The sequence below is a fragment of the Stigmatopora nigra genome, chromosome 19 (assembly GCF_051989575.1).
Source record: "Stigmatopora nigra isolate UIUO_SnigA chromosome 19, RoL_Snig_1.1, whole genome shotgun sequence".
Lineage (NCBI taxonomy): Eukaryota > Metazoa > Chordata > Actinopteri > Syngnathiformes > Syngnathidae > Stigmatopora > Stigmatopora nigra.
This window is the reverse complement of record NC_135526.1, coordinates 8,767,501-8,787,527: the sequence shown is the minus strand read 5'-3', so window position 1 is coordinate 8,787,527 and position 20,027 is coordinate 8,767,501. Positions and strand designations below refer to the sequence as shown.

Sequence of the window (20,027 nt, the reverse complement as noted above, 5' to 3'; positions counted from 1 at the left end):
TGCAGTGAGACCCCTGAAAGCATCTTTTGCTCCCGTGGGATTCACTGCCAACTGAAATTCGTCGTTCAGGTTAAAAGTTCTGTATTTTAAACTTTCCGCATACAAATTGAAAGGTTTACAGCAAATGAAGCGTAGAGGAAAAAGCTATCTGTTTTGCAAGTAAGAAAGTTGTTAGCGCACTGTGAGCCATGCAGCGTGAGCTCTTGTTCAAAGTGTTGGTGATAGGCGACCTGGGCGTCGGCAAGACGTCCATCATTAAGCGCTACGTTCACAGCATCTTCTCCCAGCATTACCGTGCCACCATCGGGGTCGACTTCGCCCTCAAAGTCATCCAATGGGACCACGACACCGTCGTCCGCCTGCAGCTCTGGGATATCGCCGGTTTAGTAAACTTTTTTACCTGCTACATTTACAAACAGTCTTGGCATGTGAATTCAAGTTGCAAGATTCTGCAGCGCTCATTACTCAAAATACCCCTATTTAGAATCATATTTCACGATTAAAAGTGAATGGAATTTATTTTATTTTATGAACTGCTTTATCCTGGGGTGCTGGAGCCTATCCCAGCTGACTTTGGGCTTGAATTGGTGGTCATCCAATCGCAGGGTACGAGGAGACGGACAACCATTGAGTCTCACACCCGTTTCTAGGGGCAATTTACTGTGTCCAATCAGCCTACCATGCATGTCTTTGGAATGTGGGAGTATCCGTAGAAAACCCACGCAGGGCCGGGGAGAACATTCAAACTCCACACAGGTGGATCGACCTGGATTTGAACCCAGGACCCATTAGCTGACGCGCTAATCACCCATCTGCCGAGGCACCCATGTGAATTAGAATATGTTTCTAATGATGGCACTGGGCGTCCAATCCATTTGAATTAAAATGCAAATTGTCACCTTCGATGACACTAAAACAGGGCTGTCAAACTATTTTTTTGCCACGGGCCACGTCATAGTTTCGTTTTCACCCACAGGGCATTTATGTCTACCAACAAAGTAACCCAAATGAATTGATTAATGAATTGACAGCCCTCTCGATCGTGCTGATTGATAGATCATTTTTGGACCTTCAAATGAGTACAAATCTTCTCCAATTATTGATTTAAATAAAACTAAACACAGGATATATTCCCTATACAACTATAAACTTCATTTGAATTTGATCATAAAACAAAAAGTCGGCACTCACTTCTCGGGCCACACTATTTGATGCCGTGACCTAGATTCGGCCTGCAAGCCACCACTTTGACACCTGTGCACTAAAACATGGTAATTCATTGTTAACGATTGTACATTTGTTATTTATCACATTTATCACACATAATTCAGCAGTAACCTATCTGCAAAAGGTGAAATTGGTTAAAGTTAATAGGTCTCATAGAGAATAAATTGGGGCTGTTGCTTGTAAACCAGAGGGCAAAAAAACAAAATGCTAACTTTTATACTTAAATACATTTTGGATGGTATTTTTAAAATATTGAATTCAAATACAGGAGCTTGATGTTTATTTTTTAATGGCCACTGATGACATATTCTCATTATAAATGAAAAAAAAATGATTTCATTGTTAAAATACAGGAATGAAATCAAATACTTTTGAAAAAGTGGCATATGTTAACCAACTGAATGGTTTTGGCATCTTTCATAAGTTTAATGAAGTCCCAGAAGTGAACCAACTGTTTTATTACCCAAAGAAGGAGAATCAGCATTGTGCTGTATTTTTGACAAGATAGTACCTCTATCTTGCTGTAAGTGTCCAAGTAACTTAGTAAGAAACTATGTGTTCTATTGCCCCTCCTTAAGCCTGTGTCATTTGTTGCCTGCTTGTGGAATGTGGCCAGTGGCTCCCATGCGGAAAACCTTGGTCACATGATGACCTGCAGTGGACTCAAAACAGGCCTAAGCCAACAAATGTTTTTTTAAATGTATTTTTTATATCCCCTTGGTCTTTTCTTAGTCCAAAGTTTGGACTCCAAACCACTGCCTTGGGGAAAACACACACACACACACACCCCCACAGACACACACACACACACACACACACATTTCAATAAATTTGCCCACCCCTCTTTTGGTGCTAGTCACCAGTCAATCACATTAACCTTTAATAAAGTTAAGCAGGAATTTGTGCACCATTTACACGGTGAATATACCGTATTTATTCGAGTATAATGTGTTCCCGTGTGTAAAGCGCACCCATAATTTGTGACTAAGAATTAGTATAATTTTTTTTTCACTTTTTCACAGCTCACACGAAGGATTGCACCGCTACTGGTAACTGGCAAAGGCTGAATGCATGTCGCCATAACGAAACATTTATACTCACAACATGGAGACTTGGTAAAACAAATGGCCAGTGGCCATTATGAACACAATTCTCAAATAGAATTTACAATTTTACGTCTAATTCATCATCATAATATTTAGAAAATTTCAATGTCTCAATCATAATCATTAGATTCACCAAAAGTATTTCATATCATCTTTTTTTTCTGATCCGCTTTATCCTCAATAGGACCGCAGGGGGTGCTGGAGCCAATCACAGCTGCCTTCAGGCCAGAGGCAGGGACACCTTGAATTGGTGGCCAGAAAATCACAGGGCACATGGAGAAAAACAACCATTCACACTCACACTCATAATCATACCTAGGGGCAATTTAGTGTGTCCAATCAGCATACCATGCATGTCTTTGGAACGTGGGAGGAAACCAGATTATCCAGAGAAAACCCACACAGGGGAGAACATGCAAACTCCACACAGGGGACCGACCTGAATTTGAACCCAGGTCTCCCATTGTGAGGTCTAATACATCATCATAATATTTAAAATGGGCAACTTGGCGGGGTTAGTGGTTAGCGCGTCCGCTTCACAGTTCTGGGGTCCTGGGTTCAAATCCAGGTCATGTCCATCTATGTGGAGTTCGCATGTTGTATGCGGGCCTAAGTGGGTTTTCTCTGGGTAGTTTGGTTTCCTCCCACATTCCAAAAACATGCATGGTAGGCTGATTGGACACTCTAAATTGCTCCTAGGTATGGATGTGAGTGTGCATGGTTGTCCGTCTCCTCGTGCCCTGTAATTGGCTGGCCACCAATTAAGGGTGTCCCCTGCCTCTGGCCCGGAGACAGCTAGGATTGGCTCCAGCACCCCCCGCGACCCGAATGAGGATAAAGGGGTTCAGAAAAGGAGATAAAATGAATATATGAAATGTTTCAAAGTCCGAATCATCATCATCAGATTCACCAAACAATGGATTCCATCCTTCTTGAGAAAGGATAACACTCCCTGGGTGGACTCCAGTGAGCGGCTACCCTGCTAACGTTTCTCTGACGCAACTTTATCAAATTTTACCCTCCCTTATAAAGTGGAGGGGAGAGGGCTGGCTTTTGTAAAAGAAGGTAGAAATTACTTTCTTTGGGCCCTGGTAGAAGGAGCTCTCACTCGCCATCTGGCAGACAAAGACAGGTTTTTCATGTCCCATTATAACATCTGCAGAGGGGATTTTTTCACCGGTGGGGGAAAGTCTTTCACCGGGATTTGGTCATAAGACATCGTGTATACCGCGCACCCGAACTTTGCTTCACTATTTTGCTATAAGATGTTATGTGTCACACTTGAATATATACCCTATTTACTTGACCGGAGGTCATTGATAGGCAGGATTCTTTAAGTGTCTGCGCCCGGTCTGCCTCGTAAAATTCATGAATGGCTCTTTCAATTGGTTCATTTTTAGAGGTTTATGGTTCTTTTTAGGAATTTGGAATTTGGAATCTTACTCAATCACTGGAGTACAAAAATATATATTTTAGTATTGCAGATTTACAAAAAATAGTTGAAAAAATATTTGTCTATGTGATTCTACGCGATCTTCCCACAAAAAAAGCATACGATGAAACTAGTCACAGAAATAAAATTTAAAAAACGGATCGACCGGTCGATTATGCTTACTATGTTACCTTTATTTAGTTTACACTTGTGTGCATCCTAGGACAGGAACGCTACGGCAACATGACGCGTGTCTATTACCGGGAGGCGGTGGGCGCGCTGGTGGTCTTCGACAGCACACGAGCATCCACATTCGATGCCGTCCTCAAGTGGAAGGACGACCTGGACACTAAGGTTATTCCTTTAAAAATCCCACTACCACCTTAGGGAGTACTTTACTGAATTTGATAGATTGGACTTTACTGAGCCATGATCTTTAGTTCTCTTTCTTTGCAAAATAAACCAAAAGTACACCATTTTAATCCTGATGCTCTGTTTGCCAGGAAGATTTTTCAAGGATAAGATAACAAAGGCAGTGTATAAATATGAATATCAGAGTACACAATCCAACAGTTTCACCCTATTGCACTTCAAAGATTGGATTTTCACTATCATTAAATATCTTTAAATTTCTTTTTTTAAGGTGACATTGAACAATGGGAGGCCAGTTCCAGCAGTCCTCTTAGCCAACAAGGCTGACCAAGCAGCATGCCTACACCCCAGATTGGACGCCTTCTGTAAGGATAATGGCTTCGTCGGATGGTTTCAAACCTCGGCTAAGGTGTGACCCGTTAGCGCTGCTTGGTTTTATGCTTTTTTTTTTTTACCCCTGGTGTCCCGTCTGAGTGATTGCCCATTGTGTCCAGCTGTCGTTTCTCCGCCCCTAGTGCATTCCCTGCCTGCTTCCTCGTGTGTTTCCCAGGTGTTCCTAATTGTCTCGTCAACCCATGTCAGCCTATTTAAATCCCGCTCATTGTCGTGTAATTGGTCAGATCGTCTGCCCTATTTCACCTGTTATGTGTCTGCGTTACCTCGTTCCTCGATTCCCTGTGTTTTCCCTTGTCTGGTTTGGTTTTGTTATTCTAGGTCTTTGCCATTTTCTATTCTCCTGCCTAAGTTATTAAAGTTTTCCTATGAGCACTACTTTCCTCGCCTTCGTTTGCTTCCCTGTGATTGGGTTCTATTCCTCGTATCCTCGCCCCTGACGTCTCCCCAAAGACGTAACGTGACCTTGCTTTACCGTGTTTACAGAACGATAAGTGGTTGTTTTTCCCTTACCTTAGGAAAATAGCAACATCGAGGAGGCGGCTCACTGCCTGGTGCAGAATGTCCTGAGCAATGAGGAGAGCACCCCCGTCGAGCGAGAGCCCACCACCCTGGTCCTGTCGGGATACGCCAATGCCACCAAGAAGCACCTCGGCTGTTCGTCATGTCCTAAATGACAAGTCCAACCAGGGTAATCCCAGACAGTAAGTGAATGGAGTTAAAATTGTCAGAATATGTTACAACTCGTGACTTTAAATTGACCTCACCATAATTTGGACACAAAATGGAATGGTTCATCAAGAAATTAATCTTCCTTTTGCTGTTTCCTTGGCTCTGCTCACTAGACAATTTCAGATTTGAGTCTCAAAATCATTTTCTACATGTTAAATTTCATTGTTTTCATTTTTTCCCCCATAGCTACCGTTTCATAGCACCTTTCAGCAACTTAACAATTTCGTTCTCAAACAGATCCACCATTTAAATTGATGCCTTATCATATGTAACTTTAGTGGTAAGTTATAGCAAAGCTTTAGTCTTGAGAGGAGACAATAGTTCTGAATCAGATTTTCTCTTCTGATCCAAATGACCCCAATGTGGAAAGCCTAAAACGTCTGAAACAAATGCTTAACTAAGTAAAAACCTTAACTTTATTAATTCTTTTTCTTCATCTTTCCATCCTCGAAAGGGTTGCTGAGATTGATGGAGCCCAACCCAGCTGACTGGCCAAAAGGCAGACTACACCCTAGACTGATCGTCAGCCACCTACCTATAGGGCACTTGGAGAGACAAACGACGATACACCCTCACAATCACACCACCACCAGCTGAAATCGAGCTTGTGCCTGCCCGAACGGAAGTCACTGAATTTTCAAATCATATTTTCCTTACAACCTGGGACTTTATCTTAGAGGTGTCAAGAATGCAGTTTCTCCCCAGAATGTACCAAAATCCAATAACAAAATTTCCCCTAAATCAGCGGTCCCTCACCTTTTCCTCATCGTGGATCAGTAAAGCTTTTCTATTTTCTTGCGGATTGGCTAATGAGTGGCAATTTAAGACAAAATTGTGTGGGGTTGGGATCGGTGCACAAAGCACACCCATTATGGCAAAATTTATTTATTATTTTTAATGTTATTACAATATTTATATATTTTATTTCAATTATAACAACTTTTATAATTTCAAGTGGAAAGCTGAGATTGAAAACGTTAATATTATTTACTGCTGGATCATCACTAGGTGGCTTGTGGACCGGGACTGGCCCTCGAACTGCTGCCTGGGGACCACTGCCCAAAATACTGATTGACTTTGTTAGGTGAATTTTTCAACTACCTTTTAACTTGAAAAAAAATCATACATGTGCTACAGACCTGTTACATAATAATGTTCAACCCAATAAAGGGTCCTTTTTAAAGTATTTAAACCTAGTGATGCAACACACTAGTAACTGCTGACGTACTGCACATGCAATCCGATCAACTTCTTCTGCCAATTTTGCTTTTTCCACGATGGCTCTGTGAAGAAAACGTACAGTGGATACATATTGGGTGGAAATACAAAGTTATAAGATGAGATTGTAATCACACAGGGCTTTACTGTATCGGGAATTGGCCTCCATTGTTCAACTTTGGAGTCCGTCTGTTTGGAAAGCCAATAAAGGCTCGTTAGCACCTCTTACTGGTGGTGAAAGGAATACATGGGAATTGATGGTGTTCATATTTGAGGTTTTTTTGCTGCTCCATAGCGTCGGGGAAAAGGACCCGAACACGAATATATCGTTTTTTGTTGCGTCAGGCATATCGTCAAAACGTACTTCGAAACCCTCGTATCTCGAGGCATGACATATGAAGTAAGAGCTTAGGTCGTGATACTATGTTATAGTGGCTGTTTCATTAAATTCTTGATTCGTGAACATGATTTGGACCCAAAATGAGTGAAAAAAACTATATTAAAAAGGATGTAAAACTGCGTGCTGCCATTGCCCATTGTGGAATGAGAAGATGGTGAACACTGATGTATTTAAAATGATTTCCCCAAATTATGAAATTGCGTTCTGCTTTAAGATTCCCTCCCCTGACCCAAGATGTGGCCCAATCTCAGACTGCTTTTTTAGTCACCTGATTCATTGCACTGCCATTTTGCACACAAGTTTAACGAGGAGACGCACGCGCATCACCAGCCTACGGGGCGACCTCTATAGAGGAATTTGGGCTTTTGTAGGAAGACCGGCAGCACAAAGCAAAGCTGTTTGTGCTGGGCGACATTTCGAAGACGGACCAAAGAAGACGAGCAAGTCCCAACATGTCCATTTGTCGCATTTGGACGGAGGAGAGTTGAATCATGGAGGATTTGGCGTTGATTTGGTGATTTCCCCCAGTCCTCCCCCCTTTTTTTCGCACTCGCATCAGCATCGGCCGAGGTGCGTTCAGGGACACTCGGGACGTTCCGCCGCTTAGCTTTGTTTCATTTCCGCATCCGATTGCCTTAGCATTAAAGCGAATGTAGTTTTTTTAAGGTGAACGCATGAGTCGTCGGTGCTCCTTTTCCTCCTTCTCCTCTTCCTCTCCTCGCTGAGACGGCTGATTCCACGCAGAGGGCATTGCCCACCACCTCTACCCCCCTCCGCTAAAGTAATTTTGATCGTCCTCTACTACTACTACTACTACTGCCCCCCACCCCACCCCCCATCCCCGCCACCTCCTCCAGGCTCCAGCCGAAGCCGCTCCTCCTCCACCATGTCCGGGCCGACTCTGACGGACCGGATCGCCGCCGCGCAGCACAGCATGAGCGGCTCGGCCATCAGCAAAGCCGTGTGCAAGGCCACGACGCACGAAGTGAGCGGACCCAAGAAGAAGCACCTTGACTGTAGGTGACAACACACACATACACACACATACACGCGCACTAACGTAGACACACGCAAATGCCATCAGTGCAGGCGCGCATCACTCACACACAAAAGGCGTCTTTCGTCCTCCTTTAATTAGGCACCGTCCATCCACCAAATGGATACCGGGGATGTCACGCTATTCACAGGCCTAAATGCATAATCATTAAGTCCTGCAGCATTTCCCCCTCCACATTCAAGTTCACTGTCCACTGGTGCATTACTATCATTTATGCATGTGTGTGGTGTCCTTATCTGCACACTGCTGATTGCTTTTGCATGCATTCGCATGTGTGTGTATGTGGATTCACGGCACAATATATAGGGATGATTAGGTCAGCTGTTTTTTTTCCGGCCAAAAAAGACTGCATGTGACGGATGGAGTGCATTTTTGGTATAAAAGATCATACTCCTCCCAAGAAGAAAGCTTTTCCATGATGCACATATGGTGCTATGCTCACTTTACCCATATATATCAAATTAATTATCCAGTTGACATGTTATGCTATGCCACCAATCACTGTGAAAACACAGATTAGTCATATTGGAACATTGTTTATAAGGCAAGTGACTATTTTGGTAATTATAACAAATAACAAATAATTACATTTAAACAAACAAAGAACTGGCATCCATATCAGAATTCGGGTCATGTAAACAACAATGTTCAACATTTGCTATAGAATTTTGGCCTTCATGATATGCACAATTATGTAAAAGCCAATTATATTTTAGTTTCATGTTAATCGTTATTTCTTGTGTATAATTATGGAAAAAATAAAATAGGAATTGTTTTGAATGATTTAAACAAAGGCAGCCAAATAAATTAAATGAGTGGGGAATTAAAATGCAGTTTTTTATTAGCATCAACAACAGATTTCATTTTTATTTATTTGTTTTAAATAAAGTAGCATGGCAGCCCGGCGAATAATTGGTTACCGCGTTGGCCTCAGAGCTCTGGGGTCCTAGGTTCAAATCCAGGTCAGACCACCTGTGTGGAGTTTGCATGTTCTCCTGGGCCTGCGTGGGTTTCATCTTGGTACTCTAGTATCCTCCCACATTCCAAAGACATGCACGTCTAATTGTGTCCTGCGATCGGCTGTCCACCGATTCAGTGTGTCCCCCGCCTCTGGCCCGGAGTCAGCTGGGATAGGGTCCAGCATCCCTCGTAACCCAAATGAAGATAAAGCGTTTCAGAAAAGGAACGAAAGAATAAAGTAGCATTATTATTAATGCATGTTTGGATGTGTCCCTTTAAGATGCACGAGTGACATTGTGAATGTTAGATCAATATCGCATAATAACCCAAAAATCCCCCCCCCCCCCCAAAAAAAAATTGAACCGGCTCATAATTTAACAATTGTATTTTTCATATGTTTACTCCTTCAAACCAGCCTTCCTAATCCATGTTGATCTGACATCTATTGTCATACTCGGCCAATGAGTCAAAGTTCTGGTTCCCAACCTCTTTTTTTGAAGCAGTGGTACTTAAACCAAAGTAAGCTTCAGATATTTTGCTTGCTTAAAACACAGGTTTGGCGTTACTTTAAATACACGTTTCAATCCTAAAAATATACTTCCAAATAAAGTAGCAGCAGAAAATACAGAAAACTTGTAACGTCATCTATAATCCTTATACAACATGATTGATGGGTGTGTGTGTGTGTGTGTGTGTGTGTGTGTATGTTAACATTCTCTCGCTACATTTGTCCAAACCGTGCACCGTAGAGAGTTGAATTTTTTATATGGTGCCCAGAAACAGTTGTCGGATTCTAGTAAATTGCATTTCTTCACCTTCTTTAAGTGTGTAAACTCAATCTTTTATTTGTTTAACACCCATTGCAACAATTGTGTTTTGGTTGTAAACAAGTAGGGGGGAATGGGAAAGGCTTAATCAAATGAATCCCTTTAAAGTAAAGAGGGCTACGTGTCCCTCTGTGGATATTTGTCAATGCCCTTTGGGGGTCAGACCCTAGGGTTAGGAATCACTGAATTAAAGGATGACAACTAAATTGCATGTGGATTGCCCAGAACATGCAGGTTAGGTTCAAATAGGCAGGAAAAAGTTTCAAGTCTCTACATATGTATTATGTACCTGTTTTTCTTAGCATCATATTTCAATAGAGGCCCAGGGATTACATCCTTGATGATCATGGACAATATAAACTGAGACGATAAGTAAAATGCAAGAGGAAAGAGTATTAACTAGTTCCGTTCACTTCAGTCATTCATGGCGTGTTTAGATTTCGCAACAGAGTTCACATGAGATTAGCAGTTAACTATATACTATAATTGGAATGATTTTTTCCCCCCTGAGGGTGCGAGGGGTCTATTTGAGGGAGGTGTTAATCTGTTTTGCTTTCTTACATGTCGCTATCTGTAATTGAAACACGTCCTTTCTTTAGCAGTGCTAAAATTACAGAGGGTAGAAATACCTCTCAGTGTAAATAATGTTGTGTTGAGAGAATAGACAGAAAATTAGAGTGGATGTTTCTGTTCCATCTAAAATGAGATAAACTGCTAATGTGCTACACGCTCATTGGACTCAGTCGTTTATTGTTGTTCTGGCCGCTAGCATATTGGCCCCGCAGTTACTAAACAATGAGAGGCAATCCACCTTAAACCAGTAAATGTCACCGTAGCAACAAGGAGAATTTCAGAGAACGGTCCATCATTGGGGCGCGGTCCGAACGCTTGGAAAGGTAGCGATTTTCTGATTGAACGAACCAGGAAGATGCCGCACAAGGTTTTGGCTTGATGCAATTCTGGCCATTTGTGGATTTAAAAGCTCAAGTAGGGAAAGCGTACTCGACTCAGCACGTTCGGTTTTATTTGCGCATCTCAATTTAAGGCATTTTATAGATGATTTAGGTCAGGCAAGGACATGGGGAAGGAGTGTGTTTTTGAAAAGACGTCGTCGGCGTGGGTTGGTGCCTTTCGACGGGCTGCCGTAGATCACAGAGGATGGAAAGGAAACCCCCCCCCCCCCCGATGAGGCAGTCTTTGTGTCTTTGAGCAACAATTCATGAGACGAGTCCATTCCCACTCAGCTCGCCTCGTTAAACGGGATCATAAAGTAGAAACGCGTACTTGCTTCTACTAAAGAATCGCTCTCTGCTGAAAATGGAACAGAATCAATGGGGATGAAAATAATGAGACGCAGGCTTCTTGTTGAAGGGGATTAAAAACACATCTCTTTGCGGCAGACAAGTACAAACAATGCAGCGGAACCTCTTTTTTTATTATTATTATAAACTGAACAAGCAATGTTCTGAGTAACCTCTAAATTGCCAAACAAGGGGGGAGAAACACTGCACAGTTGAAAGAGTCAAGCATGACTATAGTTTAGGAGTGGAGCAAGTGGTTAGCATGTCTGCTAAAGGTATTTCTTTTCTAAGTGCATGAATGAAATGGTCTGATTTTTATGTTCAACATTTGTTGCTTTTAAACATATGGATTCGGTTTACATTATATTGAATTTTTCTGTCCTATCATTGCTACTTTTGACCATTTTAAACAGATGGAAAGCACATTTTTAAATACGTTATAGTTGATCACTTTGTTGTTTTGGCTGGTGAGGGTGACAACTAGAATTAGAGCTAGGTTTAGATCATGTTTTAATGACTTGCTATAATTATTCGTCACTCAGACAAAGACACAACCAAAAATCAGGCTTTTGAGATGCTGCATACACTTTCCTAGAATATACCTACCAAATTTCATCCGGATTTGTTTACGATCAATGGAGGAGTAGCAGTTTTATTTAGTCTACACCCCAAGAAGAACAGCATGAACTTCCCTCCAGTCAGTCAATTTTTTTTTTTTAAATTAGGATTACCGTTTATTCGTTCATTCGTTCATCCATTCATTCGCTCATTTGTTCATTCGTTCATTCGTTCATCCATTCATCCGCTCGTCCGTTTATTTGTTCATTCGTTTATTCGTTCTTTTGTTCATTCATTTATTTGTTCGTTCATTTGTTCATTCGTCCATTCGTTCATTCGTCCATTCCTTCATTCGTCCATTCCTTCATTCGTCCATTCCTTCATTCGTCCATTCCTTCATTCGTCCATTCCTTCATTCGTCCATTCCTTCATTCGTCCATTCCTTCATTCGTCCATTCGTTCATACGTTCGTTCATTTTTTGAACCGCTTTATCCTCACTAGGGTCCCAGGGGGTGCTGGAGCCTATCCCAACTGACTTTGGGTCGAAGGCGGGGATCACAGGGCACAAGGAAGGATTAGTACTCTAAAAAATATTTTACAATTTGCTAATTGCTTCCAAAAACACCAACGCCCATCTAAAAATAACCCCCAAAAAGTTGAACGCTGATTAAAATCAAAATAAACTTGAAAGAATAAGCAAAACACAGCAGCAATTATTGACAACTTTCTGTACTGACTTTCAACATCATCGGGCTCATGTTTTGTCAAAATCTTCAACTCTTGCCTCCGTTTTTCTAATACAAATCGGATGTTATGGATCGAGCCTCACAATTGTGGGTGATCCATTACACTATGAGGGTGATTCATTGTTGTCTTTACATGCTTTGCTGCTCGTTAACCCGCTCTGAGAAGGCTCTCATCAGCACCGTTTTGGTGTCGTGACCTTGACAAAGAAAGATAGGGGTTGGGGCCATACTCTGTGAATATTTAAACCCTCAGATCTATTTACAAAGCGTAGCGAATGACGAGCACGTCACGCCCAGCAAATGGGATTTCATTAAGCCGCGGCCGCTCGTGTCGACAGCAAAACCGCAATCCGAGTCATCGTGTCATTACTCCCCGAAGTGACCGCACACTGCGCAGCGTGATATCACAAATACGACTTGAGGTTGTGTTTGAATAGTTCGGAAATATGTAAATATATTTATTTCAAATGTCATGTTCCTAAAAGTGGCTGTTTTAAACTTCATGTATACTTATAAATATTTGAAAAAAGTGTGAGTCGTAATATTATGGAAAGTTGATGCGGTTAATGGAGTGAATATCAAGCACCATGTGACAAGGTCAAACTCTTAGCAATTTCTAACTTGTGTGCCTCACCCACTTTTAACATTGATGTCATCTTAGATATTTTGATTCGGAAGGTAGGAAAAAAAACTGTTGGGCACAGAAACACACATCTGACATTGACATAAATGCAACAATCAATGAACACAGGACGCATGCAACTTGTGCTCATGAGCCTTTTTCCATCACTCTAGTGATACAAATTTTAAATGTATTGTCATTTTAAGAATGATTTTTATGTTGACGTCTGCCCAAATATAAAGTAGAAATTTATATCTTTTCATTGCTCCATATTGAATCCCATCACTGCCACTTTTAGCTAATCGAGACCACATATTTACTCTGCATCTAATAATAATTCCAACCATACAGCGCAGGTACACATATTTTGTAAGGCACAAAATCCTGACATACTATTTACATTCATGGTATGTCTATAAATAACAACCCTTTTTGCACTATGGCACACTTTTTGGAAGGCACATCACCATCTGAAAATCTTTTCATTTAAAACTATGTCGACTATATTAACAATAGTCATTCCCATCAAAATTTTATCAGCAGGAATCGCATTAACCTCCAAAATGATTCCAAAAAAAATCTAATTTTTCACATTGATTTAATGTCACTAAAAGTTGATGTCTGCGGAGCCCTGAACAACTTCCAGTTCAAGTGATACAAAAATAAGTAATGTTTTTCACCGCATAATTTTATAACTTTTCTACAAATATATAATGTAATATCCTAATATTATGCAAAAAAAGTACTCAAACAGACTTTATGTAGCCAAAAGTTGATGCCCTAGAAAACAATCAACTTCCGGTTCATGTTAAGAAAAATAAGCAACAAAATAACGGTTTCACAATTTGAATCTTGTAATAGTATTAAAATGTCAGGAGTCAATTAATTTTTTCCCTTTCATCTCTATGGGCTGGGGGTGTGGGGGTAAATTAGGTTAATTATTCATCCCAGTCCTATTCATTTTATTCACATTATGTATTCAGTCGATTGGTTTGACTTTATAATCTCCTACTGGGATTTTTTTTATTGACGGGCTTGGTGAAAAACAATGGATTTGCCCATGCAGCCGTTATTCTATAAACAATATCATTAAACAATCATTTAGGAATTGATCCTTCTTCTGGTATCCAACCAGTATGGATATCCTCCCATAAATTACATCATCCTTTTAAGTCTCTTTTAGACAGTAAATACTTAATGATAGAATCTAGTCAAAGAGTAATCAAATACATCTACTTACAAAATTAACTGGTTCCAAGATTTTTTTCATAACTTGAAAATTTTGTTAGTAGAGGTGTACTTTTATGTAAATTCTCTAATTCGTTCCACGGTTCTCACACAACTACCAACTAAAACCCTTTATGATTGGTAAGTGTCCCAATTTTGTATAAAAGATGTGAGGACACACACAAAAAATGAGAGAAAATTATAAGGAAATGATTTATAAATGTCTTAAAATAAATAAAGAATATAAAAATGTGCACTGTGTTGCTGAAATATCTCCCTGTGCAGCCACAATAGATGTAATACCCGTTTAATTCCGTCGGATGGCGGAAATATCCCGTTCTACCAGGTCTGAAAGCTGTCCACTTTGTAGTACATCTTAGACTTTTCCGTGTGCCCTATATGTGTGAAAATATGTGCCGAGTTGCATTTGTAGTTTCTAATTGCTTAATAACGGGAATTCAAAATAAAATAACGGATAAGCAAATGCATTTACTTATTGGGGGGATTTCTTAACTTGGATCTTTTTTGTATCTTGAGTCATTGATTTGCATATAAAAAAAATTGTAACCTGAAACTATGGTACATAGAGCCATTCGTAAGTAGAGGTATGACTGTATATATGTTGTATAAAAATGTTGTCTTAATCAAACGATCAGTCGGAATCGGAAAATTCCAAGTGGGTCAGAGTAGAATATCTTTCATATATTCATATTCATTCATATCATACACCCATCCCTTTCGGCTTTACAAGCAAGCATTGCCAATGACTTATCTGAAAATATTAAAACTGGGATTTTTTTTGGCTTTGCTGGGACCAACAACTTGCTCCAAGCCTTATTGTTTCGGTTCCAATGTCGGTGTTAACAACTGGACTAGTTACTATTTGTCACCTTGTCAAAGCTGTCTCCAGTAAAGAATAGGCATCGGCCATATTGACTTCTCATTTCTCAACCCACTCACCTCGCCATTTGTTCGGACGAAAAAAAAGGCTTATATCGGCATTGTTGGTATTGAAGCAATTTGCTACACAATTCATATTACATCCCCTCATTTTTGGAGGTTTATTTTACAAATAAAAACACTAAGGGTTGTGGTTCATGAAGTTCAATTGATTGAATTCTGTAATGTACCCCTTAAGGTGATTATAGGATTTGAATAAAGGCTTTTTTTCCAATCTATATTGTACAACGCAGACTTGATCCACTGTACCAACGAGCTGAACGTCAGCATTCCTCACCTGGCAGACACGTTGCTAGAGCGCACAGCCAGTAACAGCTGGATCGTGGTCTTCAAGGCGCTCATCGCGACGCATCACCTCATGATGTACGGCAACGAGGTGAGGGAGGTTCCTGAACACACCACAGAAAGACATCTACACTTATTGATACTTCTGTATACACTAATCTATCTATGAATCTTAGAGGATCTGGTTTAGGATTTTCCTGACACCCTAAAAGTTGTGCAAGGGGCTAATTTCCCTGTCAGTGTATGAATATATCCTCATACAACAATTAAGTTGCTAAGTTACTGTGTGGCAGTGAGTGAGTTACTGTATTTACTGGACTAGAAGGCTTACATTTTTCATAGTTTGACTACAATGTACTTAGGTGCAACTTCTGTTTTTTCTTTTCACTTTGTTGGCCTCTAGAAGTGTGTATCAGAGTTGTTCACAAGCGATACTAACGATGAAAAGTTTAATTGATTTCATCTCACAAAGTCAGGTAAATAAGTCCATTGTATGTATTTATTTTCTCTTCTCATCTCATTTTCTGAACTTCTTTATCCTCACTAGGATCGCAGGGTGTGCCGGAGCCTATCCCAACTGACACTCTGAATTGGTGGCCGGCCAATCGCAGGGCACAAGGACAAAAACAAACGTTCACGCTCACACTCATACCTAGGGGCAATTTAGAGTGTCCAATTAGCCTACTGTGCATGTGTTTGGAATGTGGTACAAAACCAGAGTACCCATAAAAAACCCATGCAGGCCCGGGGAGAAGATGCAAACTCCCCACATGTGGACCGACCTAGATTTGAACCCAGGTCTGCCACTGTGAGGCCGACACGCTAACCGTCCTACTTAATAATAATATGCCATAAAATGATGCCAAATCTCAGGTGAACTGAAAAGTAGAGCTTTGGCGTCATTTTGTGGGAACGCTACGCTATGTTGAAGTGAAGGAAGGAACATCTTAAAGGAAATAACAAACTTTTTCATTGGCGTCAATAGTTATGGTTACTTTTTCATGGAGCGCGGCATGGTGGACAAGTGGCTATCAAGTCCGCCTCACAGTTTTGAGAACGAGGGTTTCATTCAATCCCCTCTGGGTTTCGGGCTTGCTTTGTGGGTTTTCTCCGGGTACTCCGGTCTCTTCACACATCCCCAAAAACATGCATGCTAGGCAGAGTTAACATTCCAAATTGGCCATAAATATACATGTGTGGATGTAAGTATTATTAAAGTTTCCTTGTGCCCTGCGATGGTCTGGAAAACAATTTAGGATGTGCCCCGCCTAGTTAATGGCTGGGATAGGCGCCGGGACCCCCCGCGACCTTTAGGAGGATAAGCGTCTCGGAAATTGAGTAATTTCATAAGGTAGGCAGACTTTTAAAATAGTATGACATGCGTAGTTAATGAATGCAAATATTTGAGTTCCCAGTGTGTGAGACCTTCACTATTTTTGGGACCATTTTACGTCACAAGGTTTTATATTAAGTCTACATCCTTAAAAGTAATTCAGAAGGTTTCAGCTCTTAATGTGGACAAATGATAGCTCTCCATCATAAACTCCTGTCTGTGACAGGAGTAACGGCGTGGAACACGAGCACGTCGCCAATTCTTTCCTCTCTTCTCTCTCTCTTCATTCAGAGACTGATGCAGTACGTTGCCTCCAGAAACACGCTATTCAACCTCAACAACTTTCTAGATAAGGCTGCACTACAAGGTGATTTATTGCCCCCTTTGGCTCAGCAGAGCTGCCTCTGCCCATTTCCCGGCAATGTACGCTGTCAATAAGTCTGCAGTGTATGCGGAAAAGTATTGGGATGCACCTGAGCAATCAGAGGCATTTCTTTAGATGCTTACAAACTGATTCCTACTGAACACACCATGATATACAGTGTTCCCTCGCTACTTCGCGGTTCAGCCACCGCGGATTCAGAGCTTCGCGTTTTTTTTTTGGAAAAAAAAATACAAATATTACATTGAGACAACATATTTTACAGTTATTTTTTATTCTAACATGAATTTCACTCTCTCTACTCGTATTTTATATGGTGTACTGTATATAGTGGGGGTAAAAAATCAAATAATAATAATAACAAAAAAATTAAATTCAAATTAAGCATTTTTGAAGGGGCATCCCTACTTTGCGGAAATTCACTTATCGCGGGTGGTCCCGGTCCCCATTAACCGCGATAACCGAGGGAACACTGTATACATTAACAAAGTCCAGAAAAGTGTGCTTGGCTGAGTTTGGTGTTCATTCTATAACCCTTTACAGGATACAACATGTCGACTTTCATCAGACGCTACAGTCGATACCTGAACGAAAAAGCCATGTCGTTCAGGTTAGCAGCGGTGGACTTCACCAAGATGAAGCGAGGGTAATACACTTACACAAAATTATTATATACTGTATACTTGAAAACTTTGAATATCAAGGAAATTTGTTCGATTTTTGATCAATCATGTTTTATTCTAACTTCTATTATGATAACTAGAAGTGAACATTTACAAAAGATTAATTAAGTCCATTATTTGGAAGTCTTGTAACAAAATTCAGCCTCTGCAAATGATAATACACTAATGAACCCTTTTAGTCCAATTTTTCAGTCTTGTTGTAACGTAGATCAGACATGGCCATGATAATCGAAAAATTGCAAAGAATGATCACCCCTATTATAACTACTTTAAAAAAAAATGTATTTATTAATTTTGTGTATTTTTTTCTTCAGTGCTGAGTCCATGTAGCAGGAGTGGCTTCCGCTTACGAGTTTCAGCATGGATGTTCACATTTTTATGAACTTTAAAATCTGTATTCATCTTTGCAATAATTAATAGCAGAAAAAAATCGCAAAGAAGTGAAGTCGCGATAATCGAGACTGTACTTGTACTGGGACAGAGGTTTTAATTAATATAACCATAACCTTGCTCCTAATCGTGTGTTCATTTTGAAAGGTGGACATAAGATCACTTGTGTTTGTGTGTGTGTGTGTGTGTGTGTGTGTGCTGCCAGGGCTGACGGCGTGATGCGCACCATGAACACAGACAAGCTGATTAAAACGCTGCCAATCATTCAGAACCAGCTGGATGCACTGCTGGATTTCCAGGTATCATTTTATAGCAAAAGAAAACGTCATTGTCAGGTTCCATGACCCCATGCCGTCTCACTGGTCTGTGTGTGTGTGTGTGTGTGTGTAATAATGCTGACCTGTAGCCCAACTCTAATGAACTAAGCAACGGCGTCATCAACACGGCCTTCATGCTGCTCTTCAAAGATTCCATTCGGTTGTTTGCTGCATACAACGAGGGCATCATCAACATGCTGGGTAAAATGGACACACATGCACATGTTCAGTCGTTAGGCACTACGAACTACCGTATTTTCTCACATATAAGCCTATAGGGCACACCCTAAAAATTGCCTTAAAATGGTTGAGTTTTACAATTTATTGCGTATAAGCTGGTCCCTGATTCACAATTTTCACCTCCATATTAATGGTTTTAATAGGGAGTGTAAATGTGTTACTTTGTTGGGAAAATCTTAAGAAAAATCATTGCACAAGGTATTTTTTTTAGATACTTTATGAATCGACAAGATCGTCTGCTGGATTGCAGATTGCTAAAGGCTGTTGCCTGCACATGGACAAATAAAAAATAAAAAAAAAGAAATATATATATATATATATATATATATATATATATATATATATATATATATATATATATATATATATATATATATATATATATATATATATATATATATATATATATATATATATATATATATATATATATATATATATATATATATATATATATATATATATATATATATATATATATATATATATATATATATATATATATATATATATATATATATATATATATATATATATATATATATATATATATATATATATATATATATATATATATATAATAGGGAGATAATATAAATATGGGGCACATGGAAAAGCAATGTATTCATTCACATGCGGATTTTTAGATAAAAATAATATAGGCTCTAAAGAAAATATTCATCTTGTAATAGTTGTTTTCTTACTGCAAAACAGAAAATAACCAACAAATAGTAAATGTAAATTTATATAAGCCGTACCCTTGATTAAATCATCTTTATTTAGTTACAAATATGGCTTTTATGCGAGAAAATACGGTAACTCTCTAGTTACAAATGCAATTGTTTCCCTTCAAAAATACAAAACAAAGCTCTAATGACTACAATAATGACATATTGTGACCCTCGCTATGCAGAGAAGTACTTCGACATGAAGAAAAACCAGTGCAAAGAGGCATTAGAGCTCTACAAGACCTTCCTCAACAGGATGACCAAACTATCCGAGTTTCTCAAAGTGGCCGAGGTAACGTTTTGTCCGGCACGGTATCCCCCCCGAGGTGTAAAAAGCGCAAGAATTGAAGATATGGACAGGGCGAGGATATTAGCCGAAAAACCAGTTTAGATTTACTTTGCACTTTTCTAACTTCACGGATTGTCCTCCCAGATATATATACTTTTGGGGGGGGATCTAAAGCAAACTCGGTCATGGCACACTGGCAATTGGTACACTAAATATTTCTGATATTAACTCATTCAGTGCC

At 39.9% G+C, this 20,027-nt stretch overlaps 2 protein-coding genes across 6 annotated transcripts in view; both read left to right on the top strand.

The window, feature by feature from the left end:
* Positions 1 to 27: 27 nt before the first annotated feature.
* On the top strand, positions 28 to 6,091 carry rab38c (RAB38c, member of RAS oncogene family). Its single transcript, XM_077741365.1, has 5 exons — positions 28 to 381; positions 3,989 to 4,119; positions 4,409 to 4,546; positions 5,049 to 5,234; positions 5,717 to 6,091. The coding sequence occupies exons 1-4, from the start codon at positions 189 to 191 to the stop codon at positions 5,205 to 5,207; spliced, it is 621 nt and encodes a 206-aa protein (XP_077597491.1). The 5' UTR covers positions 28 to 188; the 3' UTR covers positions 5,208 to 5,234; positions 5,717 to 6,091.
* A 1,075-nt stretch (positions 6,092 to 7,166) lies between these two features.
* LOC144212810 (phosphatidylinositol-binding clathrin assembly protein-like) overlaps positions 7,167 to 20,027 on the top strand; it is a 28,223-nt gene continuing 15,362 nt past the window's right edge. For 4 of the 5 annotated variants that reach the window (XM_077740951.1, XM_077740950.1, XM_077740949.1 and 1 more), the window contains exons 1-7: positions 7,167 to 7,896; positions 15,373 to 15,515; positions 17,049 to 17,124; positions 17,683 to 17,785; positions 18,418 to 18,511; positions 18,619 to 18,730; positions 19,683 to 19,789. In XM_077740951.1, the coding sequence (XP_077597077.1) occupies positions 7,767 to 7,896; positions 15,373 to 15,515; positions 17,049 to 17,124; positions 17,683 to 17,785; positions 18,418 to 18,511; positions 18,619 to 18,730; positions 19,683 to 19,789 (765 nt within the window). In that variant the 5' untranslated portion in view covers positions 7,167 to 7,766. The remainder of the gene's footprint in view (positions 7,897 to 15,372; positions 15,516 to 17,048; positions 17,125 to 17,682; positions 17,786 to 18,417; positions 18,512 to 18,618; positions 18,731 to 19,682; positions 19,790 to 20,027) is intronic. The other variant, XM_077740947.1, reaches the window with a different exon arrangement.